The sequence below is a fragment of the Ranitomeya variabilis genome, chromosome 2 (assembly GCF_051348905.1).
Source record: "Ranitomeya variabilis isolate aRanVar5 chromosome 2, aRanVar5.hap1, whole genome shotgun sequence".
NCBI lineage: Eukaryota > Metazoa > Chordata > Amphibia > Anura > Dendrobatidae > Ranitomeya > Ranitomeya variabilis.
The window spans coordinates 885,734,297-885,749,379 of NC_135233.1; the positions used below are offsets into that span (position 1 = coordinate 885,734,297).

General features: G+C 43.1%; 1 protein-coding gene across 2 annotated transcripts in view; it reads left to right on the plus strand.

Annotated features, from left to right (window-relative positions):
* Positions 1-15,083, plus strand: part of LOC143808112 (T-kininogen 2-like) — a 72,893-nt gene that overhangs the window by 15,068 nt on the left and 42,742 nt on the right. Inside the window, exons 4-5 of one of the 2 annotated variants that reach the window (XM_077290416.1) lie at positions 6,276-6,311; positions 8,839-9,014. In XM_077290416.1, coding sequence (XP_077146531.1) covers positions 6,276-6,311; positions 8,839-9,014 — 212 coding nt within the window. The remainder of the gene's footprint in view (positions 1-6,275; positions 6,312-8,838; positions 9,015-15,083) is intronic. The other variant, XM_077290417.1, reaches the window with a different exon arrangement.

A 15,083-nucleotide genomic window follows, 5' to 3' on the forward strand; every position in this document is an offset into this window, starting at 1 on the left:
TCATGTTAGTGGTAAAATTTCTTCGATATAACTTGCGTTTATTTGTGAAAAAAACGAATATTTGGCGAAAATTTTGAAAATTTCGCAATTTTCCAACTTTGAATTTTTATGCCCTTAAATCACAGACATATGTCACACAAAATACTTAATAAATAACATTTCCCACATGTCTACTTTACATCAGCACAATTTTGGAACCAAAATTTTTTTTTGTGACGGAGTTATAAGGGTTAAAATTTGACCAGCAATTTCTCATTTTTACAACACCATTTTTTTTTAGGGACCACATCTCATTTGAAGTCATTTTGACGGGTCTATATGATAGAAAATACCCAAGTGTGACACCATTCTAAAAACTGCACCCCTCAAGGTACTCAAAACCACTTTCAAGAAGTTTATTAACCCTTCAGGTGTTTCACAGGAATTTTTGGAATGTTTAAATAAAAATGAACATTTAACTTTTTTTCACACAAAATTTATTTCAGCTCCAATTTGTTTTATTTTACCAAGGGTAACAGGAGAAAATAGACCCCAAAAGTTGTTGAACAATTTGTCCTGAGTACGCTGATACCCCATATGTGGGGGTAAACCACAGTTTGGGCGCATGGCAGAGCTTGGAAGCAAAGGAGCGCCATTTGACTTTTCAATGCAAAATTGACTGGAATTGAGATGGGACGCCATGTTGCATTTGGAGAGCCCCTGATGTGCCTAAACATTGAAACCCCCCACAAGTGACACCATTTTGGAAAGTAGACCCCCTAAGGAACTTATCTAGATGTGTGGTGAGCACTTTGACCCAACAAGTGCTTTACAGAAGTTTATAATGCAGAGCCGTAAAAATAAAAAATCATATTTTTTCACAAAAATTATCTTTTCACCCCCAATTTTTTATTTTCCCAAGGGTGAGAGAAGAAATTGGACCCCAAAAATTGTTGTACAATTTGTCCTGAGTACGCTGATACCCCATATGTGGGTGTAAACCATTGTTTGGGCGCAGGGCAGAGCTCGGAAGGGAAGGAGCGCCATTTGACTTTTCAATGCAAAATTGACTGGAATTGAGATGGGACGCCATGTTGCATTTAGAGAGCCCTTGATGTGCCTAAACATTGAAACCCCTAACAAGTGACACCATTTTGGAAAGTAGACCCCCTAAGGAACTTATCTAGATGTGTGGTGAGCACTTTGACCCAACAAGTGCTTTACAGAAGTTTATAATGCAGAGCCGTAAAAATAAAAAATCATATTTTTTCACAAAAATGATCTTTTCACCCCCAATTTTTTATTTTCCCAAGGGTAAGAGAAGAAATTGGACCCCAAAAATTGTTGTGCAATTTGTCCTGAGTACACTGATACCCCATATGTGGGTGTAAACCATTGTTTGGGCGCAGGGCAGAGCTCAGAAGGGAAGGAGCGCCATTTGACTTTTCAATGCAAAATTGACTGGAATTGAGATGGGACGCCATGTTGCGTTTGGAGAGCCCCTAATGTGCCTAAACATTGAAACCCCCCACGAGTGACACCATTTTGGAAAGTAGACCCCTTAAGGAACTTATCTAGATGTGTGTTGAGCACTTTGACCCAACAAGTGCTTCACAGAAGTTTATAATGCAGAGCCGTAAAAATAAAAAATCATATTTTTTCACAAAAATGATCTTTTCACCCCCATTTTTTTATTTCCCCAAGGGTAAGAGAAGAAATTAGACCACAAAAGTTGTTGTGCAATTTGTCCTGAGTACGACGATACCCCATATGTGGGTGTAAACCATTGTTTGGGCGCATAGCAGAGCTCAGAAGAGAAGAAGCGCTATTTTACTTTTCAATGCAAAATTGACTGGAATTAAGATGGGATGCCATGTTGCGTTTGGAGAGCCCCTGATGTGCCTAAACATTAAACCCCCCCACAAGTGACACCATTTTGGAAAGTAGACCCCCTAAGGAACTTATCTAGATGTGTTTTGAGAGCTTTGAACCCCCAAGTGTTTCACTACAGTTTATAACGCAGAGCCGTGAAAATAAAAATTATTTTTTTTTTTCACAAAAATGATTTTTTAGCCCCCAGTTTTGTATTTTCACAAGGGTATCAGGATAAATTGGACCCCAAAAGTTGTTGTCCAATTTGTCTGGAGTACGCTGATACCCCATTTGTGGGGAGGGACCACTGTTTGGGCGCATGACAGAGCTCGGAAGGGAAGGAGCGCCATTTGGAATGCAGACTTAAATGGATTGGTCTGCAGGCGTCACATTGCATTTGCAGAGCCCCTGATGTACCCAAACAGTACAAACCCCCCACAAGTGACCCCATATTGGAAACTAGACCCCCCAAGGAACTTATCTAGATGTGTTGTGAGAACTTTGAACCCCCAAGTGTTTCACTACAGTTTATAACGCAGAGCCGTGAAAATAATTTTTTTTTTTTTTCACAAAAATGAAATTTAGCCCCCAGTTTTGTATTTTCACAAGGGTATCAGGATAAATTGGACCCTAAAAGTTGTTGTCCAATTTGTCCTGAGTACGCTGATACCCCCTATGTGGGGGGGAACCACTGTTTGGGTGCATGACAGAGCTCGGAAGGGAAGGAGCGCCATTTGGAATTCAGACTTAAATGGATTGGTCTGCAGGCGTCACGTTGCATTTGCAGAGCCCCTGATGTACCCAAACAGTACAAACCCCCCACAAGTGACCCCATATTGGAAACTAGACCCCCCAAGGAACTTATATAGATGTGTTGTGAGAACTTTGAACCCCCAAGTGTTTCACTACAGTTTATAACGCAGAGCCGTGAAAATAAAAATTATTTTTCTTTTTCACAAAAATGATTTTTTAGCCCCCAGTTTTGTATTTTCACAAGGGTATCAGGATAAATTGGACCCTAATAGTTGTTGTCCAATTTGTCCTGAGTACGCTGATACCCCCTATGTGGGGGGGAACCACTGTTTGGGCGCATGACAGAGCTCGGAAGGGAAGGAGCGCCATTTGTAATGCAGACTTAAATGGATTGGTCTGCAGGCGTCACGTTGCATTTGCAGAGCCCCTGATGTACCCAAATAGTACAAACCCCCCCATATTGGAAACTAGACCTCCCAAGGAACTTATCTAGATGTGTTGTGAGAACTTTGAACCCCCAAGTGTTTCACTACAGTTTACAACGCAGAGCCGTGAAAATAAAACATATTTTTTTTCCCACAAAAATGATTTTTAGCCCCCCAAATTTTTATTTTCCCAAGGATAACAAGAGAACTTGGACCCCAGAAGTTGTTGTTCAATTTGTCCCTAGTACGCTGATACCCCATATGTTGGGGTAAACCCCTTTTTGGACGCACGGGAGAGCTCGGAAGGGAAGGAGCACTGTTTTACTTTTTCAACGCAGAATTGGCTGGAATTGAGATTGGACGCCATGTCGCGTTTGGAGAGCCCCTGATGTGCCTGAACAGTGGAAACTCCCCAATTCTACCTGAAACCCTACCCCTAACCGTTTACTGAACATTTTCTGACAGTCATAAGTGCCACGTATATAAGTGCCACGTATATAAGTGCCACGTATATAAGTGCCACGTATATAAGTGCCACGTATTTAAGTGCCACGTATTTAAGTGCCACGTATTTAAGTGCCACGTATTTCAGTGCCACGATATTTCAGTGCCACAATATTTCAGTGCCACGTATTTCAGTGCCACGTATTTCAGTGCCACGTATTTCAGGCACTGAAAAATACGTGGCACGTAAATACTTCAGTGCCACGATATTTCAGTGCCACGTATTTCAGTGCCACGTATTTCAGGCACTGAAAAATACGTGGCACGTAAATACGTGGCACGTAAATACGTGGCACTTAAATACGTGGCACTTAAATACGTGGCACTTAAATACGTGGCACTTAAATACGTGGCACTTAAATACGTGGCACTTATATACGTGGCCACTGAAATATCGTGGCACTTATATACGTATATACGTATATAAATGTATATTTCAGTGCCACGTATTTCAGTGCCACGTATTTCAGGTTAGGGGTAGGGTTAGGGTTTTTTGTTTTTTTCTTGTTTTCTTGTGTTTTTCTATAAAAACGCATGCGTTTTACCGCGTTTACATGCATTTTTTCACACATGCGGTTTTTTTAAAAAACGCATGCAGATAAAAACGCAAGTGTGAAACCAGACTAAAAGACGCTTTTTATAGCAAAAAAGTTTTTGCGTCTCCACATTTTGAGACCTATAATTTTTCCACATTTTGGTCCACAGAGTCATGTGAGGTCTTGTTTTTTGCGGGACGAGTTGACGTTTTTATTGGTAGCATTTTCGGACACGTGACCATTTTTTATCACTTTTTATTCCGATTTTTGTGAGGCAGAATAACCAAAAACCAGCTATTCATGAATTTCTTTTGGGAGAGGCGTTTATACCGTTCTGCGCTTGGTAAAATTGATAAAGCAGTTTTATTCGTCGGGTCAGTACGATTACAGCGATACCTCATTTATATCATTTTTTTATGTTTTGACGCTTTTATACGATAAAAACTATTTTATAGAAAAAATAATTATTTTGGCATCGCTTTATTCTGAGGACTATAACTTTTTTATTTTTTTGCTGATGATGCTGTATGGCGGCTCGTTTTTTGCGGGACAAGATGACGTTTTCTGCGGTAACATGGTTATTTATATCCGTCTTTTTGATCGCGTGTTATTCCACTTTTTGTTCGGCGGTATGGTAATAAAGCGTTGTTTTTTGCCTCGTTTTTTTTTTTTTTTCTTACGGTGTTTACTGAAGGGGTTAACTAGTGGGCCAGTTTTATAGGTTGGGTCGTTACGGACGCGGCGATACTAAATATGTGTACTTTTATTGTTTTTGTTTTTTTTTTTTAGATAAAGAAATGTATTTATGGGAATAATATTTTTTTTTTTATTATTATTTATTTAGGAATTTTTTTTTTTTTTTTTTACACATGTGGAAATTTTTTTTTTTACTTTTTTACTTTGTCCCAGGGGGGGACATCACAGATCGCAGATCTGATAGTGTGCACAGCACTCTATCAGATCTGCGATCATACTTTCATCGGAGCAGGCTGCAGCTTTCATCTGCAGCCTGCTCCGACCCGGAAGTGCTCCCTGCAGGACCCGGATGCAGCCCCGCGGCCATTTTGGATCCGGGGCCTGCAGGGAGAAGACGTTCGGTACGAAGTGAGTACATCACCTTGTACCGATCGTCTCAGGGAAGCCCGCAGGGAGCCCCCTCCCTGCGCGATGCTTCCCTGTACCGCCGGTACACCGCGATCATGTTTGATCGCGGTGTGCCGGGGGTTAATGTGCCGGGGGCGGTCCGTGACCGCTCCTGGCACATAGTGCCGGATGTCAGCTGCGATATGCAGCCGACACCCGGCCGCCATCGGCCGCGCTCCCCCCGTGAGCGCGGCCGATCGCGTATGACGTACTATACCGTCACCGGGAATTAAGGCCCACCCCACCTCGACGGTATAGTACGTCATATGGGATTAAGGGGTTAAGCAGCGTCGGCCATCCCTAGCCGAGTACCACAGGTGGCGTCACGAACAATCCCCTTTTCCTATATAAACTTTATTCCCAAACATCACTGCATCACTTTTATTGCACGCCCAGGGCCACGGACCAGGTCACTGCTGCCATGACCACCCCTTTAAGAACCATCCGACCCGGTTCCGAGTACCCCACGGCCCTAGTGGGTGTTGCACTTATGTATTATGTGAAATGTTGCCCATTCCTTTTTTAAGGAAAATGGATATGGGTAGTATGTTTACTTTTGCTGCCTTCAGTCTCAATCTATAATGTGCACATTTCAATAATAACAAAAAGCCATTTCATGAACAGGTGTGTCCAACCTTTTGACCGGTTCTGTACATCTAGTTGATTGGCATTCATTTAGCTCCATTGATATGGATCTTTGGTATGTTTGTGTGATTATTCGTCAGCGCACAGTTTTATTATTGTTTAGAGCCTAGCGCTATTCACACAGGTCAATGAGCCGCTACCACAAGATGTTTTTAATGATCACATAATAGATATAATAGACAAATTAGCACTTTCATCTTACAGACATTTTTACAAGGGTCAGTGGTTCCCAATGTATCATCAGCCTGTGTAAAATAACTCTAAACTATAAGACAAGACGTTATTTTTACAGGCCTGGTTATTTCACATATGAAAAACAGCATTATTTCATCATTGAGTTTCTCAGGATATCATACCAACATAGATTAGAATTATTGTCTCATGTTCAATACATTCTGACTGTATTTGCTTTTTTCAGAGGAAAACACACAAGCACAAGCCCCAATCCAACCAGGTGAATATGCTTTTCATCCTTTATAACTATTCTGTTTGCAAAATATATTTCTAAGCTTGGTTTTCAGATATACAATATATTATACACTGCATCACTGTGGGAAGTAAAACATATCAGTTTCAAGATCATAAATCAATAAGGAATGTCTAAATGAATACAGCTTGCAAACTATATATATATATATATATATATATGTATATATATATATATATATATATATATATATATATATATATATATATATATATATATATATATATATATAATTTTTAAAGGGAATCTGTGAGCAGGTTTTTGCTATGTACTCTCAGGGCAGCATGAGGTAGGGGCAAAGACACTGATTTCAGCAATGTGTCACTTATTAGGCTGTTTTTTTACAATCAGTTTTTTATCAGCAGGAGATTATCACTGCCAGACTAGCTGCCCACACCCCAGCACTGATTAGTAGCTTTCTGTAAATATACAACGTACACAGAAAGCTGCTAACCAGGGGTGTAGGTGACATTAGCTTTGTGAGCTCTGCTACATGCTACATCTTAAAATGGATTGTATCACAACTGCTGCACCCAGTAAATTACGTGATACATCCTTGGAATCAGGGTCTCTTTTTCTACTTTATGCTGCTCTCAGATGAGAAGAATTTGAGAAATGTGCATCGGGTGTGTTTGGTGGGTGAGCCTTCTTTTCCTGGGTGTTTGGTGGGTGAGCCTTCTTTTCCTGGGTGTTTGGTGGGTGAGCCTTCTTTTCCTGGGCTGCCATTATGTATATCACTTACTGTAACTTCGATGGTCATTAATTATATTTTTCATATGTTGTACATTTTGTTGTACCATCTTGCCTGGGTATAGTTAACCATTCCTTACTTCCTTTTCTACATTCTGCTTGAGTATTATCACTTTACGTTTTTTAGGGTGCTTTCCCTTTTTTTTTTGGCTCACCCACCAACACTTGTCACTTGTATCTACTGTGCTGGAATATTCATCATTTTGTGATTTTTAAACTAATTTTGTAGCAAAAGTTATTAATTTTATTTCTCATTATTTTCTGTCCTGCGCTTTATTATTTGTCTCTGCTCTCAGATGAGGTAGCACAGACCTGTACTCTGTATTTGGAGTACGGGTTTCCCAGCTATGAGTGCAGGGGGAGCAGAGTTTTCATAGTGTGTGCTCAGTCTGTTTATATACAGTATAGCAGTGACAGTGAGAGGAGCGCACTCACTGTGACTGCGGGGGGCGAGAACACACTACCTACGCTCTTGTCACTGGGACCATAGACGGCCTGTGTGCTTTCCATGAAAGCACTCCTGAATCCGCGCTCCTGCACAACGCTCTCACAGTGACTCTATAGCCTAAAAACCAAAGCATTCTGTTGGAGGAGAGTCAGAGTTCCCATGTGCGCATCAAATAGTCAGCCGGTCGCACCGGAATCAGCAAGTTCAGGCTATTTTCATCTAGTGTTTATGTTGACCTTTTCTTTTATGTAGACAGCACTCATCTTGATCTGATCTTGTAGATCAGCACACTCTTAATTTAATAGGTATTGCTAATTCTGATATTTTTGCCATATTCATAGAATAGGACATAAATATCTGATAGCTAAAGGTCTCACCTCCAGCATCCACACTTAGAGTGAACCTGACAGCTGATACATGCTTCCGATCTATAGGCATCATGTATCAGACACTGGCTGTATGATCTCAGCCAGTATGTTTGACACTGAAGCCCCACCACGTTTCAGAGAAAAACATACTTTAAAAGCAGCCTGGAGACTAGTTGGACCAGCTCGTCCCTGGTGGCTTCTCCCCACCTGCTGCCTTGGAGTGACAGGTCACTTCCTATACCCATACATAGGGAAAGAACTGTCACTCCAAGGCTGCAAGTGGACAGAACCCACCGGGGACCCCCCTGTCCGACTTATCTCCAGTGTCATTCAGTCCTTGGGAGCTTCTAAAGTATGTCTTTCTCTGAAACGCCGCAGCATTTTAGAGTTAAACATACTTGGCTATGATCATACAGATAATGCCTGATACATGCTGTACGTGGATCGGGCAGCATGTATCAGCTGTCAGGTTTACTTTAAGAGTGTGACTTATATTCACTGAGCACAATCAAGGCAAAGAATGATTGGGTTTACCTCTATGTTATGCAGCATCCTTGCTTGTCTCTTTTCATAACTCCCATTAAACAGAATAGAGAGAGACATCGATTTGTGCTCCCGCCATTCTTTTTTTTCACTTGGGAACATGCTCTAAATGTACTTGCGCAGAATACCCTTTCAGGTTAATATTTATGTACAATACTAAATGGGGCTTTATTGTGGAATTATAAAGTGGATTTAGGCATATTTGTATTATATTGGACATTTCATAAAATTTAATAGGGGCTCTCCACAAAATATTACAGTGTACACAACTCTATCTAGCGCTGTTAATTATAGGGTAATGTCAATAACATTGATGTGTAGAAGAAAAGGGGCAGTGTAGAAGCCTAGCTCTTATAAATATTTTATATATTTGCATTATTTCTAGTTGTGGAGCCGATTGTGCAGGCTGTCCAATACCGCCAGCTGGGAAGCTATCATGTCATAGACACAACCAGTGAGATACTGTTACCAGTCATGCAGTCGGCAATTGAAAAAGTGAACAGAGAGATGAACCACCAATTCCACTTTGGTCTTGAAAATCTGACAAAGGCGGAGCAACAGGTCAGAAAAAACTTTTCCACTAGGCATTGTAGGAACTGGAGCCAGAGGCGTAGTTAGGGGATCAGCTCCAGAGGAGTGAAACACATATGAGTGGATCCTAACAAAGTATCTATGTTTACAATTATGGTGGCGCATCCTAATCATAATGGGATAAAGTGGAACCTCAGCAAATAACCATGCAAACAACAACTATACAAAGATCAAAACTCATATTACCACCATACAATGGGGGATTTCAGTCCTGCAGAACATATTAATAGATTGCAGTACAGTTAGATATTAGGTTAGGGGGGACATTCTTTCTAATAGAGTAGTTGACTTTTCCCATCTTGCCATCTGGCCCAGAACAAGAACTTCTTCTAGACACGACTCGTCTGCACAGTTTACAATAAAGTAATAATGCTTACTATGTGCCGCTTTGATAGTTACAATACACTGAGTGCCCCTATTATGTAATAATGTCTCTTAAGTACCTGCTTAACATTTAATAATGGCTCCTGACTTCATGCCACATGTAGTAATTGTGTCTCCTGACCAACATACAACATAAAATAATAATGGCCTTTGAGTCTCTCCCACATAATGTCCCCTGAGTTCCCTATGTCACGGGGTCCTTCTCCGGTATCACACAATCAGCAGAACAAGAGAAGAGTGAACAATCCCAAGACCTTTATGTAGGCAGAAATACAAAGGTCCATATATAATCCACCACACAAAGAATAAGATAGTCCAGAACCCAAATGCAGTTCAGTAACAGGATAAAAGCCCTGGGAGATGAGAGTCCAACAGTTCAGCAGACAGAGGATAACATAGTCCATATGCTCTTCTTTCTCTCTGAGGTGTTGTGATCACTTCATAGTTCCACACAGGACTTGTTCTGGTGTCTCAACTCCTTGATATTTTAAAAGTCCCCCTCCTCATTCACACGTCAGGGGGGAGGTCCCAGGGGCTCATTGTTTCAACAAGATAGTTCAATACTGTATGTCATTAGCATATTATCAAACAGCATTATTCACTGACCCTGTGAGAAGACAACAATACAGTACTGTGGGGGCTGATATCAGATGGCAACCACAGCCATTCATCAATTAGCAAAAAACTCATCCTACAAGAGAAGGCCATGAAAATCAGTAAAATATTAATACAAATAAAATGATATCCACATACCATATCCCACCATCACACCCTACCCTTACACACATCGTGATCTTTCACACACAGATCCATCCCACACAACATGATCCCCCTCACATAGATTAATCCCCCACACATAGCATGATCCTCCACTCACAAAGCATGATCATCCACACACACACAGCATGATGCCCCATACACAGTATGATCCCCCACATACAACATGATTCCTCTACACACACACACAGCTTGATCCCCACATACAGAATGATCCTCCACACATTTTAATCCCCCATACACAAGGTATGGCCCCACACACAGTATGATACTTCAAACAAACCTGATTGCCGCCACACAACATTATCAATAGTATGATTACCACACACAGTATGATCCCTCACACACAGCTGATCCCTCACACCCAATATGATCCTCCACACACAGCATGATCCCCCACAGACCATATGATCCCTCAATCATCATGATCCATCACATACAGCATGATACTACTCACAGAATATAATACCCCACACAGAATATGGTTCCCCATACAACATGATCTTGCACACACAGCATGATACCCCACACACACAGCATGATACCCCACCCATGGCACAATCCCCCATACACGGCACGATCCCACAAACACCATGATCCCACACACACACACACAGCATGATACCCTACACACGACACGATCCCACACACACGGCACGATCCCACACACACAGCACGATCCCACACACACAGCATGATACCCCACACACGGCACAATCCCCCACACACGGCACGATCCCCCACACACGGCACGATGACCCACACACGGCACGATGACCCACACCAGGGCCGGACTGGCCATCGGGCAGTTCTGGCAAATGCCAGAAGGGCCGGTGGCAGTAGTGGGCCGCTCGAGTGTGCCGCTGTTGGCACACTCTCCCCGCTGTCGGCGCACTCCCGGCCCCGCATTCAACTATACCGGCGTCATAGACGCCGGTACAGTTGAATGCAATGATGGAGGAGAGAGCGTCTGCTGACGCCCCCTCTCCCATCATTCCCCGCTCTGCCTGCCGCTGACACTGCGGGTGCGCGATGACATCATATCATCGCGCACCTGCTGTGTAACCGGGCGGGCAGACTGCAACTGCTGAGACCAGAGCCAGAGCAGCGCGGGGCAGGAGGAAAGGTGAGGAGAGTGTTTGTTTGTTTTTTTTTTATCAATGAGTGATGACTGGATTGTGGAGCTATTGGGGGAGGGGCTGTGCTGCATTCCATTCTATGGGCCTCTGCTGCATTATATTCTATGGGGCTGGCTGCATTCCATTCTATGGGCCTCTGCTGCATTATATTCTATGGGGCTGGTTGCATTCCATTCTATGGGCCTCTGCTGCATTATATTCTATGGGGCTGTGCTGCATTCCATTCTATGGGCCTCTGCTGCATTATATTCTATCTTGCTGGCTGCATTCCATTCTATGGGCCTCTGCTGCATTATATTCTATGGGGCTGTGCTGCATTCCATTCTATGGGCCTGTGCTGCATTATATTCTAGGCCTGTGCTGCATTATATTCTATGGGCCTGTGCTGCATTATATTCTATGGGGCTGTGCTGCATTCCATTCTATGGGGCTGTGCTGCATTCCATTCTATGGGGCTGTGCTGCATTCCATTCTATGGGCCTGTGCTGCATTCCATTCTATGGGCCTGTGCTGCATTGTATTCTATGGGCCTGTGCTGCATTCCATTCTATGGGCCTGTGCTGCATTATATTCTATGGGCCAGTGCTGCATTGTATTCTATGGGCCTGTGCTGCATTCCATTCTATGGGCCTGTGCTGCATTCCATTCTATGGGTCTGGCTGCATTCCATTCTATGGGCCTGTGCTGCATTCCATTCTATGGGCCTGTGCTGCATTGTATTCTATGGGCCTGTGCTGCATTCCATTCTATGGGGCTGTGCTGCATTCCATTCTATGGGGCTGTGCTGCATTCCATTCTATGGGCCTGTGCTGCATTCCATTCTATGGGCCTGTGCTGCATTGTATTCTATGGGCCTGTGCTGCATTCCATTCTATGGGCCTGTGCTGCATTATATTCTATGGGCCAGTGCTGCATTGTATTCTATGGGCCTGTGCTGCATTCCATTCTATGGGCCTGTGCTGCATTCCATTCTATGGGTCTGGCTGCATTCCATTCTATGGGCCTCTGCTGCATTATATTCTATGGGTCTGGCTGCATTCCATTCTATGGGTCTGGCTGCATTCCATTCTATGGGCCTGTGCTGCATTATATTCTATGGGCCTGTGCTGCATTGTATTCTATGGGCCTGTGCTGCATTGTATTCTATGGGCCTGTGCTGCATTCCATTCTATGGGTCTGTGCTGCATTCCATTCTATGGGCCTGTGCTGCATTCCATTCTATGGGCCTGTGCTGCATTATATTCTATGGGCCTGTGCTGCATTCCATTCTATGGGCCTGTGCTGCATTCCATTCTATGGGCCTGTGCTGCATTCCATTCTATGGGCCTGTGCTGCATTATTCTATGGGCCTGTGCTGCATTATATTCTATGGGGCTGTGCTGCATTCCATTCTATGGGCCTGTGCTGCATTATATTCTATGGGCCGGTGCTGCATTGTATTCTATGGGCCTGTGCTGCATTCCATTCTATGGGCCTGTGCTGCATTATATTCTATGGGCCTGTGCTGCATTATATTCTATGGGCCTGTGCTGCATTATATTCTATGGGGCTGTGCTGCATTATATTCTATGGGGCTGTGCTGCATTACATTCTATGGGGGCTGGCTGTATAACATTCTATGGGGGCTGGCTGTATTACATTCTATGGGGGCTGTGCTGCATTACATTCTATGGGGGCTGTGCTGCATTACATTCTATGGGGGCTGTGCAGCATTACATTCTATGGGGCTGTGCTGTATTATAGTCTATGGGGGCTGGCTGTATTACATTCTATGGGGGCTGTGCAGCATTACATTCTATGGGGCTGTGCTGTATTATAGTCTATGGGGGCTGGCTGTATTACGTTCTATGGGGCTGGCTGCATTACATTCTATGGGGGCTGTGCTGCATTACATTCTATGGGGGCTGTGCTGCATTACATTCTATGGGGGCTGTGCTGCATTACATTCTATGGGGGCTGTGCTGCATTACATTCTATGGGGGCTGTGCTGCATTACATTCTATGGGGGCTGTGCTGCATTACATTCTATGGGGGCTGTGCTGCATTACATTCTATGGGGGCTGTGCAGCATTACATTCTATGGGGCTGTGCTGTATTATAGTCTATGGGGGCTGTGCAGCATTACATTCTATGGGGCTGTGCTGTATTATAGTCTATGGGGGCTGTGCAGCATTACATTCTATGGGGCTGTGCTGTATTATAGTCTATGGGGGCTGGCTGTATTACATTCTATGGGGGCTGAGCTGTAATGCTGGATACAGCAGTAATGGGCCTGTGCTGCATTATTCTATGGGCCTGTGCTGCGTTATATTCTATGGGGCTGTGCTGCATTCCATTCTATGGACCAGTGCTGCATTATATTCTATGGGCCTGTGCTGCATTGTATTCTATGGGCCTGTGCTGCATTCCATTCTATGGGCCTGTGCTGCATTATATTCTATGGGCCTGTGCTGCATTATATTCTATGGGCCTGTGCTGCATTATATTCTATGGGGCTGTGCTGCATTATATTCTATGGGGCTGTGCTGCATTACATTCTATGGGGCTGTGCTGCATTACATTCTATGGGGGCTGTGCTGCATTACGCTGCATTACATTCTATGGGGGCTGTGCTGCATTACATTCTATGGGGGCTGTGCTGCATTACGCTGCATTACATTCTATGGGGGCTGTGCTGCAATACATTCTATGGGGGGCTGTGCTGCATTACATTCTATGGGGGCTGTGCTGCATTACATTCTATGGGGGCTGTGCTGCATTACATTCTATGGGGGCTGTGCAGCATTACATTCTATGGGGCTGTGCTGTATTATAGTCTATGGGGGCTGTGCAGCATTACATTCTATGGGGCTGTGCTGTATTATAGTCTATGGGGGCTGTGCTGTATTACATTCTATGGGGGCTGGCTGTATTACATTTTATGGGGACTGAGCTGTAATGCTTGATACAGCTGTAATTATATGTTATATAGTCGTGTTACACTCCCCTCACTTCTTGTAGCCTACAAGTGTACAAAGATATTATACAGTCACCATGTGACAAGTGGGCCTGTGTGACTTCAAATGCCAGGGCTGAATTTTAGTCCCAGTCCGGCCCTGACCCACACACAGCGTGATCCCACACACACACACAGCATGATCCTCCCCCCCCCCCACTACCCTATTGATTGGAACAAATTTAAGTAATGCTTCCGTCATCATCAGTACAGAATTATTCCTACACCTAATATCTATATGACTCCCATTATTGTAATCATTATAATGTAAGAGAATTATTTCAAGTGTAGTAAAGGCTATGTGCACACGTCAGGATATCTTGCAGAAATTTCCTGAACAAAACCGGACATTTTCTGCAAAAAATCTGCATGCGTTTTTTTTTCTCCGTTTTTGAACTTTTTTTTTGAGGATTTTTTGTGTTTTTTTCCGGAGATTTCCCAATGCAATAATATAGTGGGAAATCCGCAAATAATCCGCAAAATTAATGAACATGCTGCGTTTTTTACCGCGATGCGTTTTTTTCGTGGGAAAAAATGCAACATATGCACAAAAATTGCGGAATGCATTATAAATGATAGGATGCACAATGTATGCATTTTTTAAGCGATTTTATAGCGAAAAAACACAAAAAAACATGAAAAATCCTGAATGTGTGCACACAGCCTTAGGGCTCATTTAGACGTCAGTGGTTTTTTTCATCAGTATTTGTATGCCAAAGCCAGGAGTGTCTCCAAAACACAGAG